General features: G+C 35.8%; 1 protein-coding gene across 1 annotated transcript in view; it reads left to right on the forward strand.

Annotated features, from left to right (window-relative positions):
* THSD7A (thrombospondin type 1 domain containing 7A) overlaps nucleotides 1-25,057 on the forward strand; it is a 423,389-nt gene that overhangs the window by 310,739 nt on the left and 87,593 nt on the right. Inside the window, exons 7-8 of the mRNA XM_072783986.1 lie at nucleotides 12,831-13,025; nucleotides 24,550-24,784. Coding sequence (XP_072640087.1) covers nucleotides 12,831-13,025; nucleotides 24,550-24,784 — 430 coding nt within the window. The remainder of the gene's footprint in view (nucleotides 1-12,830; nucleotides 13,026-24,549; nucleotides 24,785-25,057) is intronic.

The raw sequence follows: 25,057 nt of genomic DNA on the forward strand, positions 1-25,057 counted from the left end.
GGTATATCATGTTTTCTATTTTTAAACAATGCAGTCTTGGAAGGTTGTATGTGGTCTAAGGACTTATCCATGTCTTCTAGGTTGTCCAATTTGTTGGCATATAATTATTCATAATAGTCTCTTAGGATCCTTTGTATTTCTGCAATGTCAGTTATAACACCTCTTTCATTTCTTATTTTATTTGATTTTTCTTATTTTCTTGGTCGGTATAGTTCAAGATTTGTTCTTTTCAAAGAACCAACTCTTAGTTCCATTAATTTTTTTCTATTGTTTTTTTAGTCTCTATTTCATTTATCTCCTCTCTGATCTTTGTTGTTTCCTTCCTTCTACTTTTATTCTTTTTGTAATTACATGATGTGTAAAGTTAGATTGCTTGAGATTTTTCTTCTTTTTTGAGGTAGACTTTATTGTTCTGAACTTTTCTCTTAGAACTGCTTTTGCTGCATCCCATAAATTTTGGTATATTGTTCTTCATTTTGTCTCATATTTTTTATTTCTCATTTGATTTCTTCATTGACCCATTGGTTGTTCAGTAGCATGTTGTTGAGTCTCCACCTATTTCTGATTTTTTCCAGGCTTTTTCTTGTCATTGGTTTCTAGTTTCATACTAGAAACGATTGTAGTCAGAAAAGATGCCTGATATATCAGTCTTAAATTTACTGACTCAAGGAAAATTCCATACGTTCCTATACCTCCTCACTCCTCACTATAACCGTGGCCTCTCACCACCACCTTGTGGCAGACAGTCTCTCCTTTGCTGTCCTTGCAGTGTATTCAATAAACTTCCATCTCCTTAAAAAAAAGATTATTAAAACTTGTTTTGTGACCTTACATGTCATCTATCCTTGAGCATGTTCTATGTGTGTGTGACAAGAATGTGTATTCTGCTGTTTGGGATATAGAATATTTTGTATATATTAAGTCCATCTGGTCTAATGTGTCATTTAAGGCCAGTGTTTCCTTACTGATTCTTTTTTTGCATGGATGACTTATTCATTGATGTAAGTGAAGTATTAAGGTCCCCTATAATTATTATATTGCTGTCTATCTCCTCCCTTAGGTCTGTGAATATTTGTTTTATATATTAGGTTCTCCTGTGTGCAGTGCATAAATATTTATAAATTTTGAATCTTCTTGGATTGACAAGTTTATCATTTTGCAATACCCTTCTTTGTTTTTTATACAGTCTTTTGTTTTAAAGCCTATTTTGTCTGACATAAGTATAGCTACTGCAGTTATCCTTTGGCTTCTATTTGCATGGAACATCTTTTTCCATACCTTCACTTTTAGTTTGTGCATGTCCTTTCATCAGATTGGGTCTCCCACAATAGCATATAGCTGGCCAGCTTTAACAAGGCAGAGGGAGAATATAGGACACTTCGTACCAGCTTTAGTGAGGCAGAGGGAGAACACAAAAATGGTGCTTCCAGAATGCCCATCTCTGGAGAGAATCCCACGAGGCCCTGCACCTCCAGTAGATGCCTTAAGATTAGTAAATGAATCTCCTTCACTTAATAGGCTGGGTGCTTACTAAATTGCTGATTCTGCACTGGACCCTGGGGCAAATGGGTCTGCAGGAAGCCTTTCAAGAGCAGTCTTGCAGTTCTTTGCAGCCCAGGTCTCTTGGACACAAGCCTTATTGGTTTTCAAAAACACATTTTGGGGCCTGTCTTAGGGGTTGAAGTATCCGATATAGAGGTGCAAGATTTAAGAGTTGAGGTATAGGAGGTGGAGTGCAAACCCTTTGCTCCTCAGGGGAAAGTTTCAGATTTGTGAGATCCCTCCTGCTTGTGGATTGCTTGCTGGGGTAGAATTTTGTATGAGGTTCAACCTGCCTTGATGGAGCTCTCTCCTTGCTTGATGTGAAGCATCTGTTCAACTAGTCATTTTCGAGGGATCTTTTTCTACATGTAGCTGTAGATGCAGTGTATCTGGGGGAAGAAGTTGAGGATCTTCTTATGTGGCCGTCTTGGTCTGCCCTGCTTAAGGGTCTTTTTTAAATGAAAATTTCTAAGTCCTTGGGACACCTGGTGGCTCAGTCAGTTAAGTGTCTGCCTTCCCAGGGTCCTTGGATCCAACCCCTCTTTGGGCTCCCTGCTCAGTGGGGAGTCTGCTTCTCCCTCTCACAGTCTCCTTGCTTATGTTCATGCTTGCTTATCAATCAATCCTTTAAAAATAATATAATTTCTATGACCTTGCTTTATAGATCCAGATGACTAGTTTTCTGGTGACACCTAAAGACAGGAACATTTAGAAAAACTCTACCACAATGGGGAAAACTGAACTATAATAGTTTTTCTGTCTTTTTCCGGTGACTGTTCTCACTGTCCTTTAATTTTGACATATGTTGACTGATTCCTGAGTACCATTTTGACCATCTCAGACTAACCAACTCCTTCTTTATCAGTACAATGTGAATCCTTTATAGCACTCTCAGGTTTTCTTTTTACAGATGCTCGTTTATCATGGTTTGCTCTTGTTTGATTTTAATAGAGACTTTCTCAACTGTTGACCTGATGATGCTCTTTCTCCATCAGCTGCATTCATTTTTATTACAAACTCTTATGATCATTATTAACTTCAAGATGGCCCCGAGCACCTTTTTTTTTTTTTTTTTTTTTTACAAATGTTAACTGTTGATAAAATGAGCTGGGAGTTTCTAACATGTTTGTGGCTTTCAGTGTGGATGCATACAGCTTCCAGGCCACTTAATAGAATAACACTTTCCCCATCATTGAAACTTCATTTTCCCTCAGATTATTTTCCTGTGATTTGCTAGGATACATTCTACTATAATTGTGAAGATTAAAAGGACAAATTGTGACTTGATCTCCTGTAGCTCTCAGCCTCATGTTTGTTTATGGTCCAGACTATAGTGTTTCTACATGGGGTCATCAGAGGACAGAGTGGATGATCTTGGAAAAGTTTAATGGTGATGATTAATACTTTGAATTAGTTGCTGCTTCAAAGCCTTCCCACATAGACCAAACTCCTACATTTTTTTTACTGCTTCTCTTCCTCATTTCCAATTCAGCCTTCATTCCTTCAAAACTCTGTTCAAATTTCACTGCCTTCAGAATGTATCCCTTTATAAACTATGCCATGTCTGATCATCCCATCAATCCACAGTCTCTATTGCTAACCAAAATTTTATGGTATGGTAATTGCTACATGTTTTCATAAGATAAACATAGTATCTCAAAGTCATATGGTTTTCTTAATCCTGGTAAGATTCCAAAGTCCAAATATATGTCTATTTACATTTCTCCTTTATTCGTAGTTTTGCCATTACTCTGTAGACTTGTTTGCATATCGTGATCTTTGAATAACTATGTATAGAATAACTATACTTTCTTTTATTTATGTGAGCATATAAGAGATCCTAAAATGTAGGAGTGCAGAAAGAGAGGTGGCAAAAATTGCTTTAAATGAGACAATTTACAAATTGAAATTGGTTTATAACCTAGGCCCAAAAAGTTGATAAGTGTGCAGTCATCCTTTTCAAAAGGCAGTAAGGTCTTCTGAGCCTAGTCTTCTTGCAACTATCCCCAGAGCATGGAAAATGCATTTGTTAGACAAGGTATGTCAAATGAGGGCAGTTGGTGAAATATCTTAAAACACAACTGACACAAAAGCATGCTGGATCTGGAGAACTACAGGGAGTCATTTGAGGGTATAATGTAGTCACAGCAGTGGGCCTAGCAGACTATTTGTCTGATAATTTGCAGGACAGATTGGAAAATGTAAGACTCTCTCAGAGAAAGATCTGAAACCAAGACCTGGGGTGGGGGGTTGGGGGGTGAGGGGACAATAAAACTAAGGAGAAAGCCTTTCCAAGACCCCTCATCCAGAGAGAGCCCTGCAAGGTTCTGGGAGGAACTGACTGGGATAGAGCCCATAAGATGCCTTACTTAGTGTGATGGAGAATGAGCCTAGAGAGATCAAAACAGGAGTAGTATTTCATCACAGAACAAATGGAATTCTATTGAAATACTTGATGTGGAACTATCTATTTACATAAGCTTTTAAAGTTAAATTACTTGTGGCACCTGAGTGGCTCAGTCAGTTGAGCAGCCAACTCTTGATTTTGGCTCAGGTCATGATCTTGGGATCCTGGAATCCAGCCCTGCATTGGGCACACTCAGTGAGGAGGCTGCTTGAGGATTTCTCTCTGTCTCCTTCTGCCCCACTCACACACATTTCTCTCTAAAAGAAAGAAATCTTAAAGAAAATAAAGTTAAATTGATTAGACCAATAGACTATAATACATGTGACTTTTTGTTGATTGTATTGATAACTCTTCAAAATGACCCTACTATATCTTTCATTTAGAAGCATAATTACTCTCATTTAGTACTGTAACAGAGTTCAGTGTAACTGCATCATAGCACTTCCAGAAACAGCTTTTTTTCTTCTTGTCTAGAAGATGTGGAATGAAAGTAATTGTATGCAGTTGTTTAACTCACAGTTTTTAAGAGTCAATGTAAATGATTTAATCCATTGAGAGGGAACTAAAGGAGGATTATAGGATGCCACATGTCTTTGTACTTCTGCTTATCACTCACTGTCAGCTCAATATACTGTATTCTGTAGTATAACTTTTAATTAAAAATTTTATTGAGGCCCCAAATTATTTACAACACAACTCTAGTTTTCAAAATATGAACTATAACACTTAATAGGTTGGCTTTTCCTGAGTTTTCATTATTTCCTCACAATCTTACCACTTTAACAAAAAGAAAAATGTAAAATTACTGAATGATCAAGCTTATACTACCAGAGCAGTGGAGTCATTTTTTTACTAATACCTTCCTACAAATCTTCCTATAAGCAGAATTAGGAAAAAATAATTAAGCACATTAATTTAAGTTGACTGAAATAAAGTGGAAGACCTCCAATCCTATATTGGTGTGGGAGGGATGGTCAGCTCCTCCCCTGACAGGAGGTGGTGAAAGTCGGCATGATATTATTATAATAGATGGCATTTTTCAACTATGCACCAGACACTGAGCTAGGCACTTAGTTTTTAAGAATCTCTTTTAATATGAATAAAATAGGTACTATTATTAGTTTCCATTTTGTAGATTAGGAAATTGAATCTTAGCTCAAGTTAAATAATTTGCTCCAGGGTACATAGTTAATAAGTGGTAGAGCCAGAATTTGAACCAGGGCAGTTTGATTTCTAGGTATTTAAAAAAAAATAAATTTGAAGGAGATGAAATTAACATTGTAGATAATTTCAAACTCAAGAATAATTAAAAATAAGGAAGGAATTACTCAAGAATGAAAATGTAAAATAAATCTGCAGGAAATAAAAACAAAACTTTGTTTAATCTCAAATAATGTCAGAGATAAAGTTATTATTTGAATTTTCTGGATTTTCCATAATGTTTTTAAAAACATTTTAAAAATGTTCACTTTTTAGTCACTGAAAATAAACAAAGCCAGGTAGACTGGGACTTTCAGGCAAACAGATAATAGGAAGGGGCATAAAAGTGAAGTATTATCTTCAGTTAAATAAAGTTAAGTAAATGCATCATTTATTTATAACAAATCATGTTATTTACCATACTTTGTTAGAATGGGCTTCATCTTAAAAATGAAGTTAAAGGTAATTTTAATGGCTACATCTGGGCAAGGAGTTGGAAGGTAGGTGCTGCTGGGGGATGATGGGAAGGTACCTGTTTTTACTTCAAAGTCACCGGACTTATTTTGCAGACCGTGAAGGAACAGAAATACAGACTTGAGGTAACACAACAAAGGTGATGGGGAAGATAATATAGTAGGAACATAAGGATACACTTATTGGGAATGGAAAGGTTTAGAAGATAATGAAAAGGCAGGCAAATCTTGAAAATGAATATAGTAAAAAGATCCTAGATTGCTAAAAGATATTTAAAAGTCAATAGGTAAATATATATATTTTTTAAGAGAAGGTTAAGCTAAAGGCCATAAATTGGATATGAATTGGTCAAGAATTGCATCAAACAGAGTTATGCAAATAAGGAAGACTTTATTCTACACTATTACAATAGAAACTGAAATTAACTCCAGAGAATCAAAAAGCAGGAATATTTTTAAGTATTAGGTGAATTACTGAGAAATCAATAGAGGACTTTAGGCGGGAAATTGATCAGTGGGATGTGTTGAATATGTTAAGTTTCTCCTGAGTTTGCAAATATTTTTCTCAGTTATTAGACCATGTGTGTTTGCTAACTGCCACTGGCTAAAGAAGTTGGAGATGTTCCATCATACAGAGACCGAGGTATCAGAGTACTATCTTCTCTTTTGTTTCCATGTCAAGGAAATGGTTCTTAACTCCTTGAGAAAGATATTTCCTGGGTTGTAAGACTGAGAAGAGACTTGGAGAAATTTACATAAGTTTCAAAGACAGAAAAAGAATATATGGTTCTAAGGTTTTTTGTTTTTTTACATAAATACTTTAGGAAAAGGGAGGTCAAGGGTCTAAAAACAGGAGGAAACCTGTCAAGTTCAGTCAAGCTAACGGTAATGTTAAGGCCATCTTAATGAAGTTCTGTAAACTAAAAGTTGGAAATATATAAACACAAGTGGCTTTTTCAGAAAAGCAAAGCATGTCCTGCAATTTCTAATCCATTCTTTTTCCTCATCCAACAAACATTTACTGCAAAACTTTTAAGTTCTGACAGCAACTGAACCAAGGACTCCAGCTATAAAGATAATGAATAAGACAAATTCTCTGGCCAGAAGGTTCTCATAGGCCAATGGAGGTAAAGGTGAGTGAGTCAACAGACAATTAGCAAAAGTCTTTAAAGTGATATGTCTGCGATGTTGTGGGAACAGATAGTGTAGAGCACTACTCCAGCAGGGCATTTTGAAAGTCACAGAAGGTTCACAGAGGAAAAAGATGCAGTCCTAAAAAGCACTTAGCAAGAGGATGATGCAAGCAGACCTGGAGAACAGTATACACCAAATGGCAGAGGAATAAGAAAGCAGTGTTTCAGTTCACAGAAAAGCAAATGGCTTTCTGTGGATGTAGGCAAAACATGGGCAATGACAAAAGATGAGGATTTCCTAAATTCTAGAAAGGAATTCAGCCCTCAGCTAGTAGGTGTTAAGGACATTGTAATGTTTATATTTGCACTTTAGAGACCCACTTTGGAGGGCTGGGTGGATGAAGGCTGTGGGAGACCTAGGAAATAGCAGGAGATGGGAGGAAAGTACACAAGGGTCAAGAAGAAAACATAGGGTTGGGGGATAGTACATTGAATAAATCAGAATCACTATCTGGATGTCAAAGCTGAGGGAGTGCAGGGAATAAAAATTATTGGGACACTTCCTATTTAAGATGAAAAGATATGAAGCTTCTCGAAAGCGTTAGAAGACTCAATTCATGGGTCTTTTACTTTAGTAAGCTGAGAGTGATTCCAGACTTATATATCATACAGTTGTTATAAAGTTCAGATAAGATGGTTATATGAAAATGCTCTCTGGAAAGATCCAGGCAAATATAAGATTTCATTCTTTTCCCATCTCAATTCTTTTTTTTTTTTTGAATTTATATCGGTTGTCAATAAGTAAGTAAATATATAAATAATAACTTCCACTGTCAAAGTCAATATGAAATTTTAAGACAATTTCTGAAGAATAAAAAAGATATCAACAATCCGGTAATAATTCTCAGGATTGCTATAGGATTGTTTAGGTCTGGCAAGGGAAATCTATCCCCTAAATATAATACTAGAGGCTTTCTAAATAGTGTGCTTTTTAAAAATTGTGGCTCTGTATCTGACATCTCTCTTCTTTAATTTCTCCTTTCTGTTTACCCCTCCTCTCAATTCCATTCCATTGATTGTGTTTCAATTCTTCAATGCCTTCCAGAGGTACCTTGTACATAGTACTACTATGACTTAAAAATCATCCACAGCAAATTGCACATTTCTATGATAAAAAAGAAATTAGAATGATGCAAGGAATATTTAGGAAATAGTGCTAAACATGTATATTCCTGACATTAAAATACAGTTAATTATATTTTTACTGTATTAATGTTGTGTTCTTTGCTCATCTCTTAAGCTATAAAAACCTCAAAACTCTAAAGACCTTCATAAACCAGGATTTATCTTTTATATTACATTTAAGCTCCAGTACAATGAATGAAATAAACTTTCACATATACTTTTACCAAGAAAAAGAAGTCTATCCTCTGATCGCACTTTTCATTTTGTTTTATTTTTATGGAAATTGTCGTGAATTTTTAGTGTAATTACTTCAAGCAGATGTTCAGTTCTCTTTATCCTGATAATAGGAAACACAGTAGAATGAAAGGAGATATTTTGGAAGAGTTCATGAAAGATTTTGATGAAGTTCATGAAATAGACTGAACAAGGAGAAATTGGGGGTTACATTAAAGATATCAAACTACATGTTTAAATTGATTAAATTATTATTAAAAATGTATTCTTAAAATTAGATTTGTGAAGACAGAGATTGGAAGACACTAACTTAGACATTCAAATCTTGTTTTGAGTTCACAAAAATAAATAAACCCAAGTATTATCATTTTATTTCTCAACTTTTTATATAGGACATCACAAACCAGTTTAAGCCAAATATTGTTTAGTTAAGGCTTCACAGTAAGACAGAAGTTGTAATATGTAGACAATGGTTCATTCATTTCTTTCTGTGTTAATATATTTCATGTAAAATATACATTTTTGTAGGTCTGGTTAAGATGCCTAGATTTTTATGGGGGAAAGCTACAAGTCTCATAAATATAAAGCAGTCCTTTGAAGCTTTTATGTTGGTACATGTATGTCAAAAATATATAGTGTATTTAATACACAAAGTGTGAGGATTCTAAACATTTATGACATCATGTCCAGGATCTAGCTAAGGAATCATCATCAAAAAGAATAAAGAAAGAACAGGTTGCATGGGTCTGCACCTAAATGAGCAGTAGAAACCACATCATTCACTATAATGATCACTAGATTTGTATGCCCAGATTTATTTGGATGCACATTCAGATAACCAAAGTCTCAAAAGATTCTATAATTAGGACATATGGTAGTTGAAAATGTCCTAACAGTAGTCAATGGCTCCAAGCAAAAATATGTAACCTTGGACATGTCAACATGCATATTCTTTGTATTTGAGACAATATATAGCTGCCACTATGCTTCAACTCTGCCCTGAGAAACAATTTAGAGTGCCAATTTCTTGACTTTTTTGTAGACAAAATCTCATCCATCATTAACTCTTGGCATCCCTAGTTCCTACCACCATTCCAGGAAAAAGTAGATTGGGGATTGGTTAAAACTCAGTTCAAATCTCTGTTTCTTTAGTTAAACTTCTGCTCTTTGAAACAGTAAACTTAAACTTGCTGAGCTTCAGTTTCCTTTAAGTAAAAATTGGGTGCTAGTACTCGTGTCAGAAGGTTGTTGTGAAAGGTACAAACTTCCAGTTGTAATATAAATGAGTCATGAGGATGTAATGTACAGTGTGGTAACTATAGTTGATAATTCCGTAATGCATATTTGAAAGTTGCTAAGAGAGCAGATTTTAAAAGTCTTTATCACTTGAAAACAAATTATAACTGTATGTGGGGACAGATGTTAATTAGACTTATTATGCTTATTTCACAATGTATATAAATATCAAAGCATTATGTTGTACACCTAAAATGAATATAATGTTACATATCAATTATATCTCAAAAAATGTGTGGTGACAATTAGCTGAGATGGTGTACCCAATACAGCACAGTGCTTGACAAAAGATGGGCAGTCAGTATCTACTCTGAATGTTTTCATCTAAGTATACCCTGTATAAAGAGAAGTCTAAAGGGAAGTCCCACAGAGAAACGATTGATGTTAGGTATGAGATCCAGATGAATCTGTAGTGACCCATTCAAGAAGCAGTCTGATCCTATTCAAAACACAAGAGATGAAAGGCAGAAAAATTCTAGAGCAACGCTCCTCATATTTTATGTGCATGCAGATCACCTAGGGAACTTTATAAAATGCAAATAATGATTCAGTGAATGGGATCTGAGAGACTGCATTTCTAGCAGACTCCAGGTGGTGCATATGCTGCCTGACTACTGAATACACATTAACAAAGTCTTAGAGCACTTGACTGCATGGCAATTTAAGAAATACTATACTTAAATCCATATTTGTCTAATCTAGCATTCTGTTTCCTGATACAACAGGTTTAAATTAATCAGTTCATTTGTTCATTTAGCAGAAGATTATTTAGTATCTATTATGTCCCAGGCACTGTTTTTGGTTCTAAATATAAAATAACAAGAGACATAAAGATCATGCCCTTATTGGGTTTTTAATCTAGTGATAGGGTTAGAAGATAAGCTTGTAAACAGTTAATTAAAATAGTTTCCAGTAATGCAGTTACTATGAGATTGTGTATGGTCAGTTAAGCCTCCTCTAGGAAGGAGACAATTAAACTGAAAACTGAATATTGAAAAGTAGTCTGCTGTGAGATCTGAAATTTTCATACAAAATGAAGAGAGAATGCCAAGGCCTTGAGGCAGTGATGAGACTGGTCTGTAGGAGAAAAGGGGGAAAAGCCATTGTGGCTAGAACATAATGCCATTATTTGGATGCAAGACAATGATAAGCAATCAGGAGCAATCAGGGGCAGGGGCTTACCTGGCAAAGTTGGGAAGAGTATGATAAGGGCTGAAATCTAAGGAAATTGAGAGATTGGATCCAAGGTGGGTCTTAATAGCTCCACAGAGGATTAAGATGTACTCTAGAAGGAATGTGCCTACAGGAAAATACACCTGGCTAAGCAAAACAAGACAATTGAAAAGAGCTAACATAAGGTATGGGACACAGATTGAAAATAAAGAATAACCCATAAAGCAAGAAAGGTTGAAATTGTACATCCCTTAAGTTTACACTACGAGAAAGAGAAATATAGCACTTATGCTATGCAAATTAATTTATAATAGCATACATGTAGCACACTTCCAATTGCTACAGAATAAATTGAATTTTTCTGAGTAGAAATGATTAAGTAACTATGAGAAGAAATAAAACTATAATTCCTGGTTGATTATAGGCTATCACACCAAACTTTCCTTACTTTTCACACAATATTAGAAATGAAAGTGAAAGAGAGTAGATGGAACATTAAAAGTAGCAATGAAAAAAATAAGACATATGCAAGTCTCCTCTTGCACTCAGAAAAAAAAGTCTAGTAGGAAAAAGAGTCATCATTATTATGTAAATTGTAAAATATTAAAATTCCTTGTACCATAATGATTTTTGTACTCTACCTTTGGTACCTATAAATCTACAATCTATCTTCATATTGTTTTACTGGGATATAAGCCAAACCCTAAAGCCAATAAAAGCAGAATTAAAAGAGATCCCACAGATCATAGTAACTAAAGAATGAATGATACAATGATGAATCAATTATCATTTCAGTGAGTCTTACTTACTAGTGAGCAAATCTAATAATTTAAAGCCTTGCAAACTGATGGCTATTAAGGTTCCACTTGACTTCTGATTGCGTCTAATGATTTAAGGCCCCGGCAAACTAGTAACTATTAACCTGTTAGAACATTTCCAATTGACTCTAATTTTCTGTCTTGTTATTCAAATATGTGAATAAAGGACTATACACTACATGCAGCTACTAGCCTTCCTCAGTGAAAAACACCTCTGAGTTGTTTTTCTAATAGCAATGAAGAATGACATGATTAGTCATTCTTTCTCCCTGAAAGTGTAAGGGCCCAAGGCATACATTTCTGATATATTCACCAGAATTATGGTCATATTTTGTGGCAAAATAGATTAACTTTTGCTTGTTTGTGTTTTGTTTCACTCTGTTCCATTGACGTCATTAGCACCCTACCTTAATCAGCTAAGCCACAGAATTCATTTCATATTCTATTTTGGTTATTTATTTGTAATCCTTTTGGTTATCTTTGGCATTTATTAACCACAAAAATATTTTCTTCCTCATTGGCTTTTTGTAAGTCTCATTGTATTCATTCAACAAATACTAAAGTTGTGCCAATCTCTAGAGCTCCAGGGTGAGGGAGGGAATGGAGTGAGATGAAGTTGGGAAGAGAAACCAGAGCCAGGTTTGCTGGCTTGAGGTCTTGTAAACTTGTAAGAATTCTTACCTCTATCTTAAGAGCAACAAGAAACTACTGAAGAGCTTTAAGCGCTGAAGTAGCACCATCTTCTGCCATTTGCTTACCTTGTCATTTTTTACCACCTCTCCCAATGGAACCTCTGAAACAGTAGTTTTATATTGTTATCCTATCATTTACATTTCTTGGCTATTTCCAACTAACAAAGAAATTTTTTATGAAAGTAAAAGGTTGCCAGTTATACAAAAAATAAATTATCTGGGAGACACAGAGTTTGCAAACAGAGATACCTGAGTTAATTCATGAAAGAATATGGTACATACCATGGATAGAGATGTTATTTGTAAATGCTGATGAAATGATGCATCTCCAATGATGCAATAAAAAGAGGAACATAATTCACTGATGCTCCTTATTGCCAGGGTACTATTATAAATACAAAAAATCACTAATTGGGCAGGAATCTGTAGTATAAAAATACTTCCAGCACTGTGCTTGATCTATACACCTAAGCTTCTGATAATAAGAGAACCTTCACTTAAGGATACATATTTATTCCTAGTGTTTTTTAAACATCTGGCCGTAGTGGGCTTTGTTTTAGCTTTGCTTTTAACTAAGAATAAAATAACCTAATTTATCTTGGTGCCCATCTGGTTACAACTGCTCACTTTACATTTGTTTAAAAATGATAGATTATTCGTGATGATGTCTTCCCCAGGAGAAGAAGTTGACAGACAGCTGTGCAGAGATGCCATCTTCCCCATCCCCGTTGCCTGTTATGCCCCATGCCCAAAGGACTGTGTGCTCAGCACGTGGTCTGCATGGTCCTCCTGCTCACACACCTGCTCGGGGAAAACCACAGAAGGGAAACAGATACGAGCACGGTCCATTCTGGCCTATGCCGGTGACGAAGGTAAGGTTGGTCACCAGCTTCAGAAGGGGATTTAGATTCCTTTCAGAAGTTGGCATTTTTTTTGCTTGTTTGTTTGTTTGTTTGTTTTGTTTTTTTGGTATTTATGTATGTATGTGTGTCTTCTGTGGCTAAGGGGATGCTGTACAAAAATCTACCAAAATTGCAGCAATCCAAGGAAATTTAGTATCTGTTGACAGATTGAGCAACTTCTATTCCCCAAAATTAATCTCGAAAATAGATCTTTAATAAAAGAAAGACCTTTAAAAGTAAACTTATTTTGCCTTTCCTCTCTCCTGATATTGCTTCCCAGTTTGAATGTTAAACCTGTGGAAAACTATGAAAATGGCTCCCAAAATTCCAGATGTCAGGTTTGATTATTTTTTCTGTATTGCAGTAGTCCGTTTTTCCCTTTGAAATCACATTCTACTTTCTCTTAAATAGGCATATATGTTCAATAATAAAAGTATTTTGTTTCTAAAGAAATACCAACATGACTAGTACTTGATTGAAAATCACATGGATTTTCTGCCATTTGGGTTTCTAAACATAGGTTCTGAGATCCAGAAATCTCATATGTAGATTGTGTTCATTTTTCAAATATGCTACTCCTTAATCACCTCATTCTATCGGGGGAATAAAGCATGTTTGTCATATATTCATACCTCACTTGTGTAAGCTTTATTGTCGAGAAATATAAGGCTCTTGGTAATTATCTCTCAAGCTTACATCCAAATGCTAATTTGGCCTCTGTGTGACTGTGTGATATAATGTCATACTTAATCTTGTCATTCTTGAGAATAACACAGGAGGAAGAAAAAAACAGAAGTAATCAAGTTCTCTCACATTAACGCATGTTCTGTCTCAAGAATATAGGTGTATATTATTTAAACATTATCAAGCTGAATGACTCTTCTCATTCTCATTTAGCATTAGTAAATGATGATTACTATTTGTAATATGTATGTCTTTCTCTGTGTATATCCCCAAATAATAAATTGCCAGTTTTATTTTTCTATTTATAAAGCGTTTTAGTGATAGAAACCTGATAGTGTTTTTATTTAGTCAAACTTGCTACCTGTGAATAGAATAGCTATACAAAAATGTAACTACCTTGATCTTATGATGTGAGGGAAAAAAATAGCATATTTGACACAGTTAACCTATAGGAAAATTTAGATTTTCTTTAAAATGTCCAAAAACCCTTTTTCTGGTCACCTTAATGTAAATTTAACTATTTTCTCCCTGCAGAAAAATGTATCCTGGAACCAAATAGAAAAATAGAACACTTTAGAAAGTTATATTCCACATCTTGTCAAATACTAACTCCAACCTTGTATAGATTATATTCAGACTTCAAACTCTATCAGCTCAGATTATGTCTTGAACTTCATTAAAATTAGATCTGTGGTTACCCTGCTTCCTATAAATCTATTATACTCTGCAGACACTTGCTGTGTGACTAGTAATGAGTGACTTTTCGCCCCGTGAGTCACATGGCAGAGATTTTTGCCATGCTTGCAGAACTCACCAGATCATTATTTCTATAGACATGATGCTTCACACTGAAAGGTCATGAAATGCTTTAAAGGCAGAAATTTATGACTGCTCTTTGATATTTATCATCCACTTAGTTTGAAAGGGTGAGACTTCGATAATTTTTAATTAAGTCTAGTAGCTGCATCATAAGCAAGCCGTGCTGGAAAATTATAGATGTTTACATAGTAAATCATAAAGGCATGAATTCAAAACATAATTTTACATGGAAACCATAGAGGAAGCTGTCAGTGGAGAATCTGCTGCTGCTTATATCTGTTAATAACAGTTAGAAAAACCGGTATAATTGTATGACATGTTTAAATAGGAATCTGTCCTTCAAAACTATTTAATACTTATTATTCACCAGACACTGAAACATTATCTTTCACAAAATAAGTCTATAATTTTGAGACATTTATTTTTTTATTTTTTTGAATTTTGTGGCACTTTTAAAGTTAATTAAGAACTTTGCAGGAAATTTTAAAAGATGCTTCCCTGCTAATTAGGTAACCCTTTATAATTCTACACAAAAGTAGGTCTATTATTCCCCAAGAATTAATGTTTTTTTTTAAGATTTTATTTATTTATTCATGAGAGACACACAGAGAGAGGCAGAGCCACAGGCAGAGGGAAAAGCAGGCTCCCTGTGAGGAGCCCGATGTGGGACTCAATTCTGGGATCCCGGGATCACGACCTGAGCCCAAGGCAGATGCTCAACCACTGAGCCACCCAGGTGCCCGAGAATTAATGTTTTGTATGTGTCAAACATGTTCTAAATTTTCTAAATCAGAAAATTACTGTGATAACCTCAAGGGAAGAGATCACAGTATTAAAGTTATATGTTAAGTGTTTAGACATATAGTTTCTGGGGAAATAATTTACGGATCCATGTGCAAAGTATTAATCTGGATTTACAAAATCAATGCTGCTTCCCAAAATAAAAGATAAACTTTTATTTATCTCAGTCATAACTTCACTGTTGAACATTATACTGAAGATTATATAACCTCTTATATTATTAAGAGCAGATCAAGTTATTTTGCAGTAACAAATAGCTCAGAAGCTCAAAAACTTAAAAGAAAAATTATCCCTTCCTTGTGGGAATTTTGCCATGGTGTTGGTTAACTTTCCAAGGAAGTGCCCTCCATTAAATGTCTCAGCATTATACCTCCATATGAAGACCTACTTCCCATGCCAGTGGAAGAACATAGTTGGAGAGTCTGTCTGCTGATTTCAAAACATCAGCATTAAGTTTTTCCATATAGAAGTGACTTATGTCCTTTCTACTGACACTTCATTGGCAAAGCAAATCATACAATCATGGCTTGAAGCTGGACCTAACTTCAGTCATAGCTCGGGGTAGGTTCCATATAATCTTGGTATGTGCTAGAAAAAGAAGAGTGCTAGCTCCTGGTCTTAGCCCTGATTTACTTAGGTTTCTTGTGTGTGTGTGTGTGTGTGTGTGCATGTGTGTGTGTGTGTGTGTGTGTGTGTGTGTGTCTAAATCATCTCTATGCCTGCATTCATAGATATATGATAAAGGATTATTCTCTTCTCTATTGTTGAAATGTTATAACTTTTTTTCAATTATTTCTTTGTTCCTACTAAATGAATGACAAGATACAGAATAACACTTCCTCTTCCCCATACTATACTTCTTTCTTTTCCTTTCCTTTTTTTCCCCTTCTCTTTCTTTCTAGGCCCTTTCTCTCTGTTCCTGAACAGTTTTATCTAAAAAGTTGTTAAGTGGAGTCAAGCATTTGAGCATCTGTGGCAGCAGGTGGGGGTCTGCAGTTGTCCAGAATGGGTTATCAGAGTGCAACCTGGATGTGAAGAGCCTCTCCAATGGGAAGAGGGTCGCCTGGCATTTGATGTCAGAGGCATTGAATAGGCTTAGTGGGTGGGGGTGAAGAATACAAGGATTGTATAAGAGGATAAAAGCAGCAACCCAATATGGGTCAGAGCACAAGCAGAGTAAAGAGGCAGCCAGACAGTTGTGGAATGTCAGAACCAGGAAGGTTGGAAAAGGTTTTTATGCTATAGGGTGGCCTGATACAGACTGTCCTAACATGAGTAGAGTGATAAAGATTTTCTTTCGGTACAACAATGGAGATGGCAGTGGGGGATTGGGGCTGGAAGGAGAGGGCGGGGTTCGAACAAATAAGTACATGTCTTAAAAAAGTAATAAGATTCAGGGGCACCTGGGTGGTTCAATGGTTGAGGAACTGCCTTCAGCTCAGGGCATGATCCTGGGGTCCTGGGATGGAGTCCCACATCTGGCTCCCTGCAGGGAGCCTGCTTCTCCTCTGTCTATGTCTCTGCCTCTCTCTCTATGTCTCGCGAATAAATAAATAAAATCTTTAAAATTTAAAAAGTAATAAGATTCAGGTTTTTGTCATTGCTAGAGAAGGGAGATATGTATTAAAAGTAGAATAAACTTTGTGTTACTGTATTGGAATTTAAAGTTATCACTGTGAATTCATTGTGTTAAATTTCTAGAGATAGATATAGAAATCAATATAGAGTATGCTAAGTATATTTATACTATATACATATATTAGCTCTCTTCCCTCTAGAGGAGCAAGACTCCAATAGCAACAACTGCATATAGCCCTCAGATCTTGGTTTTTTTTTTTTTTAAGATTTTATTTATTTATTCATAGAGACACAGCTAGAGAGAGAGGCAGAGACACAGGCAGAGGGAGAAGCAGGCTCCATGCAGGGAGCCCGATGTGGAACTCGATCCCGGGTCTCCAGGATCACGCCCCGGGCTGCAGGTGGCGCTAAACCGCTACGCCACCGGGGCTGCCCAGATCTTGGTTTCTGCTAGCATTGTGGGGGGGGAAAAAAGGAACTAGGGCTCCTTGGAGAAATGGCTGATTCCAGGACTAGAATAGGAAGAGATTCAGGACAGACTTGGAAGATTTTGTGCCAGAAAGGATGGAAGAGGAGAAGATGTCAAAGGTCATAGAAGGTAGCTTGAAGAGTCTCCCACTGACCACATATGGAAGTGATGTAAATGCCAAAATAATATTAAAAACAGATTATAAGCCATTACATAAAGTAGGAAACCATGGATCCATACTTGATATTAATAAATATATTAATTGAACATCTGACCAAGAGCATTTTATTTTGTCTCAAGTACCTCCCTAATGGAGAAGTATGACAGACACCACCTTAATCCAAGGATTAAAATTTAAATAGTTGGTAATGGAACCAATAAAAATCACTTGTTCCTGGTGTGCTACAATGATAAATTGACATCAACTCTATGATATCCCTCTCAAAGATGCGTATTGTAGAATGTAATCATGAGGAAACATCCAAATTGAAAAACATTGAAAAACAATAATTGGTGTCTAAAGTGTCTAAATCATGAAAATGAGGAACTATTCCAGATTGAAGGAAATTACCAAGACCTGATATTTAAATGCAACACTTGATTATGAACTAGATTATTTAACTATAAAAAAGACATTTGAGGACAATTAGACATTTTTAATAGGTATGAGGATTAGATAGTAATAAATGTATCAATGTTAGTTGATCTTGAATATTAAATGTGTTTAATATTAAATGTGAATATAAAATGCCGTTGACAATAGGAAATAAACATTTACGTATTTAGGGTAGTAGGGCGTCATTTCAACAACTTTGTCCAAATGATCCATGAAGGAAAATTATTGATAATGAAACAATAGAGCTAGGTTCTTGTCTCATGGAATGGATCTGGCAGACAAAAAAGAGTAAAGAGATAGAAGTTTATTAAGCAAGGATACAGGAAAAAGCTCTCAGGAATGAGAGGGATCCTGACAGGGTTACCACTGGGGACTTGTACAATTGGTCTTTTATTGAAAGCCAACCAGGGAACCTGAATCCTTTTTTTTTTTTTTTTTTTTTACCTGAATCCTTTTAACATCTCTACTGATATCACCATTGGGTAAGGACTAGTGATAACACCTTCAATGGCTTATTTCCTTTTTAGGGTCTGATAATTCTTTGTCGGTCACAAGTACTATTACAACAAGACCCCACCTCTGACAACTAGGACATGATGGTCTGGTTTGCTTCCTTATCTCTGATTTTCTTTCACCTCCAAATTTTTGGGATTTTTGTGAGCCTGATTCCATGGCCCACTTACCTATCTCTCCCTACCTAGCCTTGCCTGTTCCTTACTCAATAATATACTTTTGATTTTCTTGTAATTTTGACCTTGATTCAAAATTAAAACATAAAAAATTAATAGAATAAAAACAATTTGAATATAATTGCGCTTCATGCAGTCTTGAACACTTTTGTAACTTGTTATCAGCAATACATAGAAATTATCACAAAATGATTCTTATCCAAATGTCATTTGGAAAGCAAATACAAATACTAGCAACTAGAGGTAGTTAATATACTGAAGAAGGTAAAAAATATTTTTCAACTTAAAAAAACAAAACTGTGTGTGTGTATATATTTTTTTTAAGATTTTATTTATTCATGAGAGACACAGAGGAAGAGGCAGAGACTTAGGCAGAGGGAGAAGCCGGCTTCCTGCGGGGAGCCTGATGCAGGACTCTGTCTCAGGACCCCAGGATCACACCCTGAGCCAAAGGCAGATGCTCAACTACTGAGCCACCCAGGCTTCCCATGTGTGTGTATTTAAATAAAATTGGTATTTCAGTTTTGACATTGTATACCTTGAGGTGAACATCTTCCTTGTCCTGGGTAAACTGTAGGATGGGTCCCAAAAGCTACTTTAAAAATATTTGAGAAGGAGGATGCAAAGATCATGTCAAGATTTTTGTGGTGTTTTCTCTAGCCTCTGAGACTCCCAAGGCCATCCAGGCCTTCAATGGGCACTGGTTTGCTAGCCGCAAAGTGGTGGCTGAACTGTATGAGTAGTAGCATTTTGATAAGTGACCTTTCTGCATGACCTTGACCCTATTCCCTGGACTTGTACTTGCTCCTCTGGGTTTTATAGAGTGATTCATTAGTACCTCAGGCCTAGCCTCCCAGTGTGGAGATAAAGAGGCACATGTTACTGGACCTGAAAAAAAAAAAAAAAAATGTGTTGGGAAGATCTGAAAGGAAGCAATCTTCTAATACTTCAGCCTGACATATTTTTAATATCAATAGTAGTATGTTGAATTTGAATAAGAAATTAAAAATTGATGTTAGATTTATAGCCTTCTGAATTTTTTGAACCTGTCTTGCGGATCCTTAATAAACTCAGTTTAAAAAGAAAAAAATGATTTTCAAAATGTTTTCCACTGAGTATAATAACAACTTCTGTTAATTCTCATTACATAGTTAATTATCCTTACAGAGCAAGAAATGAGATGCTTTTTTTGCAAAGTTCAAAATGACCTAATATAATTTCATCAGCCAAATTTTAGTGTCTTTACACCTGCTTTATAAATACAGAAAATAGATGCAAATTGAAATAGAATTATGCCAAAAAAATTTTCAAATAATTAGCAGTCTTCAAAAATTATATTTCAAAGTACAAAACATTGAGGAGAGGAATATTTATATTTTAACTTTGGGTTTTCACAGCTAAAGTGTTTTACTCCTAGGAGCCAAGGAACACTTTTACTCCGGGGTGGATTTGAAGAATTCAGAATCCATTATCTGTGTATATACACATATAATTTTGCCTTCTAAGTAAAAGTACTGTCACTTCCTCATCCTCCCATTCTTGATTTTGAAAAAGGAGTTCTGTTGTAGTCTGCCCCTGCATAACCACAACGCCACATAAGGTTTACGCAGATTCCATAGTGGGATGTCTTCTTACCTCTTTCTGCAAGGGCAAAGAAAGGGGAGGAGTAGGAATGGCATGCTACAGCAAAATCTTCTGAGGGTCTCTGGGGTTGACATTCTTCCTTTCAGGTCCCCACAGTCATGCCGTTGCCAGTGTGCTTTTCACCCAGACATGATCTGCAGTCAAAGGGTTCTGGGCTGCAATAAGCAGGCAAAATTACAAGCATTTAAAAACTGTAATTCATAGTATACTAATAGCCACTTCTTAGCATGAGCCCAGTTTACTTCCTTTTCCTTATTGCCGGTTACTTCTCTGTGTGAACTTTGCACTCCAGTGGACTGCATCAGTATTGCTAATTCCCCTTGTCATACCTGTCTGCATGCCTTGGCTTTTATTTTTGCTTCTGCTTAAGTAAAATTTTGCCTTCTTTCTCTCCCTTCCCAGAACTCTGCTTGACAAAATCCCACTCCTTCGAAACTCACCTCCCTGCCTCCTACTGAGTCATTTTTCAGTTGCCCCCAAACTGATGGAATCTTACACTTTTGAATCTCAGTTTTGGTACCACTTTTAACATGATTACTGCATTTCACCTAAAATTATACCCATTTGTATGCTTGCCCACCCCTACTACTTTTCCCCACTGCATTATAAAATCCTTGAAAGCAGAAAAACTATTTCTAATCCCTGTAGGTATCTATCTCTTGAAGTATTAGACATTAAGGGATACAAAATATGAGAGACTCCTAACTCTGGGAAACGAACAAGGGGTGGTAAAAAGGGAGGTGGGCAGGAGGTGAGGGAGGGACTGGGTGACGGGCTCTGAGGGGGGCACTTGATGGGATGAGCACTGGGTGTTATGCTATATGTTGGCAAATTGAACTCCAATAAAAAATAAATAAATATATTTTAAAAATAGACATAAACATTGCATACTATACAACTCAATACATATGTATCCAATTAATGTTTTGACAAGGTTCTTTTTTCATTCTGCCATTTAAATTATAAGGACTTCAATGCCAGAACCAGAAACACCATAGCTCTGTTCAAATGTATGTTAACACAGCTTTTATAGACCTGATGTGAGGAAGAAAAGTCACTTTTTCATTTTTATAAAAGTTTCACACGTAATAGTTAATATTTTTATGTAAGCATGGACATTTATTTATATAGTAGGATTTCATAAAAGTATTATAAAATCTTTCTACTTGATGGAATGATAGAGAGCCTATATGGTCATATTAGTATGAAGCATATATTTTTATTTATAAAAGGATTTTTTAAAAATACCATTTATCACTAATTTTGTCATGGGTGACATTTTATACTTTCCCCAGCACTATGGAAATATTCCCACATGTCTGGAATTATATCTTCCCATAAATAATAAATAAATTCAATATTATATCTATCAATTTTTCTACCATAAAAATATTCCCAAAACAGCAGGATGATACTGCAATGACTGATTAACCTAAGCCATGCTTTCGAAATTGCCATATCGTTGTTATAATTAAGAACACATTGGGGCTTATCTACACGAGTATCCTGACATTAGACCCAAACTGCTGATGTGGCTTTAATGTGGATTGGGGCAAGAAAATAAATAGCCTTTATGTCTGTAAACTTAACAGCCATCTTGCAGTTCCTTGACATGTTATGCTGATGCTGTAGAAGTTTTTTTCCTATCGTGTGTTCCGAAGCCAGCCAGTCAATTTCAATGTCAAAAACAATTTAAGAGTTTTAGGATCACAGTTTAAACAGCATACCTACACTCACAGTGAAAATGAGGTAAATAAATACTTTTTTTGTAAAAGATCAGTAATTTTACTATTAAATGTAAAGGTATGGTTAAAATGGTTCCATAAAATGTATATATCTAATGTCTATAATTAGATGTTTGTGTTAGAGATAAGATTGGATAAATCTAGAGCCTCAGGGAATGGATTATAAGAGTGCTCATTTACTTCTCCCCGATCCAATTAGTATGTTTTAGAATCCATTCCTATTCAAATCCTAAACTTCTTTTCAGAGGCTGCCAGGGTCACTGAGCTGTGTGATGGAGGACAAGCTATGATCTGTGACAGATGTTTTCACCATCATGAAGCAGGAGACTTTAATGAAATGCTGCTTAATGCAGGTTATTCTGATGTTGATCCCATGTTCAAAGCTGTATAAATGATTCTGAATTGCAGTTAAATTCTCACAGACACTGCCTACTGATTTGTTTTTTTTTTTGTTTTTTTGTTTTTTTTTTTTGCTGGATTAGTGGGATGTTTTTAACCATAAGTGAAGCGATAAATGAAAATCATTTCAGGGTGTGGTTTTGTTTATGACTTTTACCCATATCTCAAATTTTGGGGTCATCTTCCACCTTAAGATCACTAGCTATTGAATTACCTTTTCTTATTTAACAAACAGCTATTTTCTTTCTTTTTTCTTTTTTAGATTTTATTTATTTATTTATTAGAGAGTGAGCAGGAAGAAAGTCCAGGAGACAACAGGGAGAACTTAAAAAAAAGCAAAGGGAGAGGGAAAGAGAATCCTCAAGCCGACTCCCTGCTGAACGATGAGGCTGACGAGGGGCTCCAAGATCATGGACCCTGAGATCATGACCTAAGCTGAAATAGGAGTCAGCCACCCAACCGATTGAGCCACCCGGGTGTCCCAGCAACCAAGTTATTTGTTCCTAAAATAAAACCCAAAGGCTTTATAAGTTCAACTACATTAAATTATTAAATAAATAAATAAATAAATAAATAAATAAATAAATAAGAAATTTCTCCTAGACTCTGCTTTTAACAGTATAAAGCTTTTTATTTTTGTAATTGCCATTATAAATAGCGCAGTTGTAAGAAACTGGGCTATTACTGTTATATCATTTAAATTGTATTGACTCATCCACTTTATAATTTTTAACTTGTAAGGCAGTTTGGGTATTAAATGAGGTCTCACCTACAAAGTACTTATAACAGGGTAGCACATAAAAAATGGTTCCATAATGACAACTTCACATCATATTCTATTGATGAAAAGACAAATCCATTTCGACCTCTTATCATCTCTGTAATTATTGCATCTTACAATGGACGCTTTTTAAACCACTGTAGCCAGACAGCAATTATAACATAGCTGTCACTGCTAGTACCTGAATTTTGTTGTTACTCCTGATGGCAATAGCAATTCCATATTTCTGCTAAAAAAATAACCCAAAACAGCTAAAAACCATTCCTCAGTTGCTTGCTTAAATCTTTTGTTGACATCTTCTGGTGCAATTAAGAATGCAGCAGCATCAAAACTTAGAGATGGGTTCCAGTATCCTGGAAGAAAGCCCAGGAGACAATAGGGAGAACTTAAAAAAAAAAAAAAAGCATCCTACATCATCAATACTTTTGATACCATAGAGATGATTCTGTATAGGATGGCAAACTTTGACTACTTTGAGTTCGAAAGTGACTTAAAGGATTTGAACTCTGAATGTAAAGAAGATTTAGGAATGTCTTCCTTTTTAATATGTGCAGTTGAGTGATATCTGTTTTAAAAGCATGTAAATAAATCCTACAAATGTATTTCAGTTGGCATACAGTAAAAGTTAGGATTGATAAGGAGGCAGTATATCATAGTTTAACTTGTAGCCATTACTCTTTTTTTGACACACAAAGTGATAATATATCTTACAGCCAGTGATATCCTAAATTTAAAGAAACATGGTACTATCATTACCACATGGCTTTTCCAGTCGTACTGCAGAACATCAGACAGCATAAGTTGATTTTAAGCCCCTGTTTCTAATCACCCTAAAGCCTAGTACATTAAAATATGCAGTACTTTAAAACATGTTTTAAAGATTTTCAGGTTGGGGATAACATTCAAAAACACACTGGGTTTTCTCCATCCACAGCCTCTCAATCCTCGTTTCCCTTAGTCAACAATCCACAGGCTCCATTTGTACCTCATTTCAGCTTCTCTGGAGGATGGATAATGACCTCTCTCTTTGAGGTCCTCAGTAGTCTCCTGAAACAAATATCATGTATACTACATAGCTTAAACTTTAAGCTGGAGGATGCCAAATGATATAAGATTACTATGTAATTTGCCTTCCTAGTAGTGTGTCAGTCACAGGGTATGTGCTAACAAATGCAAGTTACCATCATTATTGTTAATCCCAAAGAAGAGAGAATGGTAAGTTTCCTGTTGGCGCCATATCTAATCCTCTTGTGTTGCCCATTTTTATAGGTGGAGCTCACTGTCCAAATAGCAGTGCTTTGCAAGAGGTGCGCAGTTGTAACGAGCATCCCTGCACTGTGTACCACTGGCAGACTGGTCCCTGGGGCCAGTGCATAGAGGACACTTCAGTATCATCCTTCAACACGACGACTACTTGGAATGGAGAGGCGTCTTGCTCTGTTGGCATGCAGACAAGAAAAGTCATTTGTGTGCGGGTCAATGTGGGCCAAGTAGGACCCAAAAAGTAAGGGCTTTAGAATGACAGCAGTAAATCCGGTGGCCAACCATGCAGGGGATTGACTCAGGCTTCACTTGCTTCATGAAATGAAGCATTTTGATGCTTGTCATACCTGTCCTCAAGAGTAAGATTTCTTTGTTTTGAATGTCAGCCCCTGATAAAGTTATAACAGCTTTGGAGTCTTGTACCTACAATCTATAAATTCTGTAGAAATATTTCTATGTGGTACCTACTTTCTGTTTTATAGTAGCACTTTCTCCTTTATTAAGCTAGAGAGGC

This window comes from Canis lupus, chromosome 18, assembly GCF_048164855.1.
Source record: "Canis lupus baileyi chromosome 18, mCanLup2.hap1, whole genome shotgun sequence".
Taxonomy (NCBI): Eukaryota; Metazoa; Chordata; class Mammalia; order Carnivora; family Canidae; genus Canis; species Canis lupus.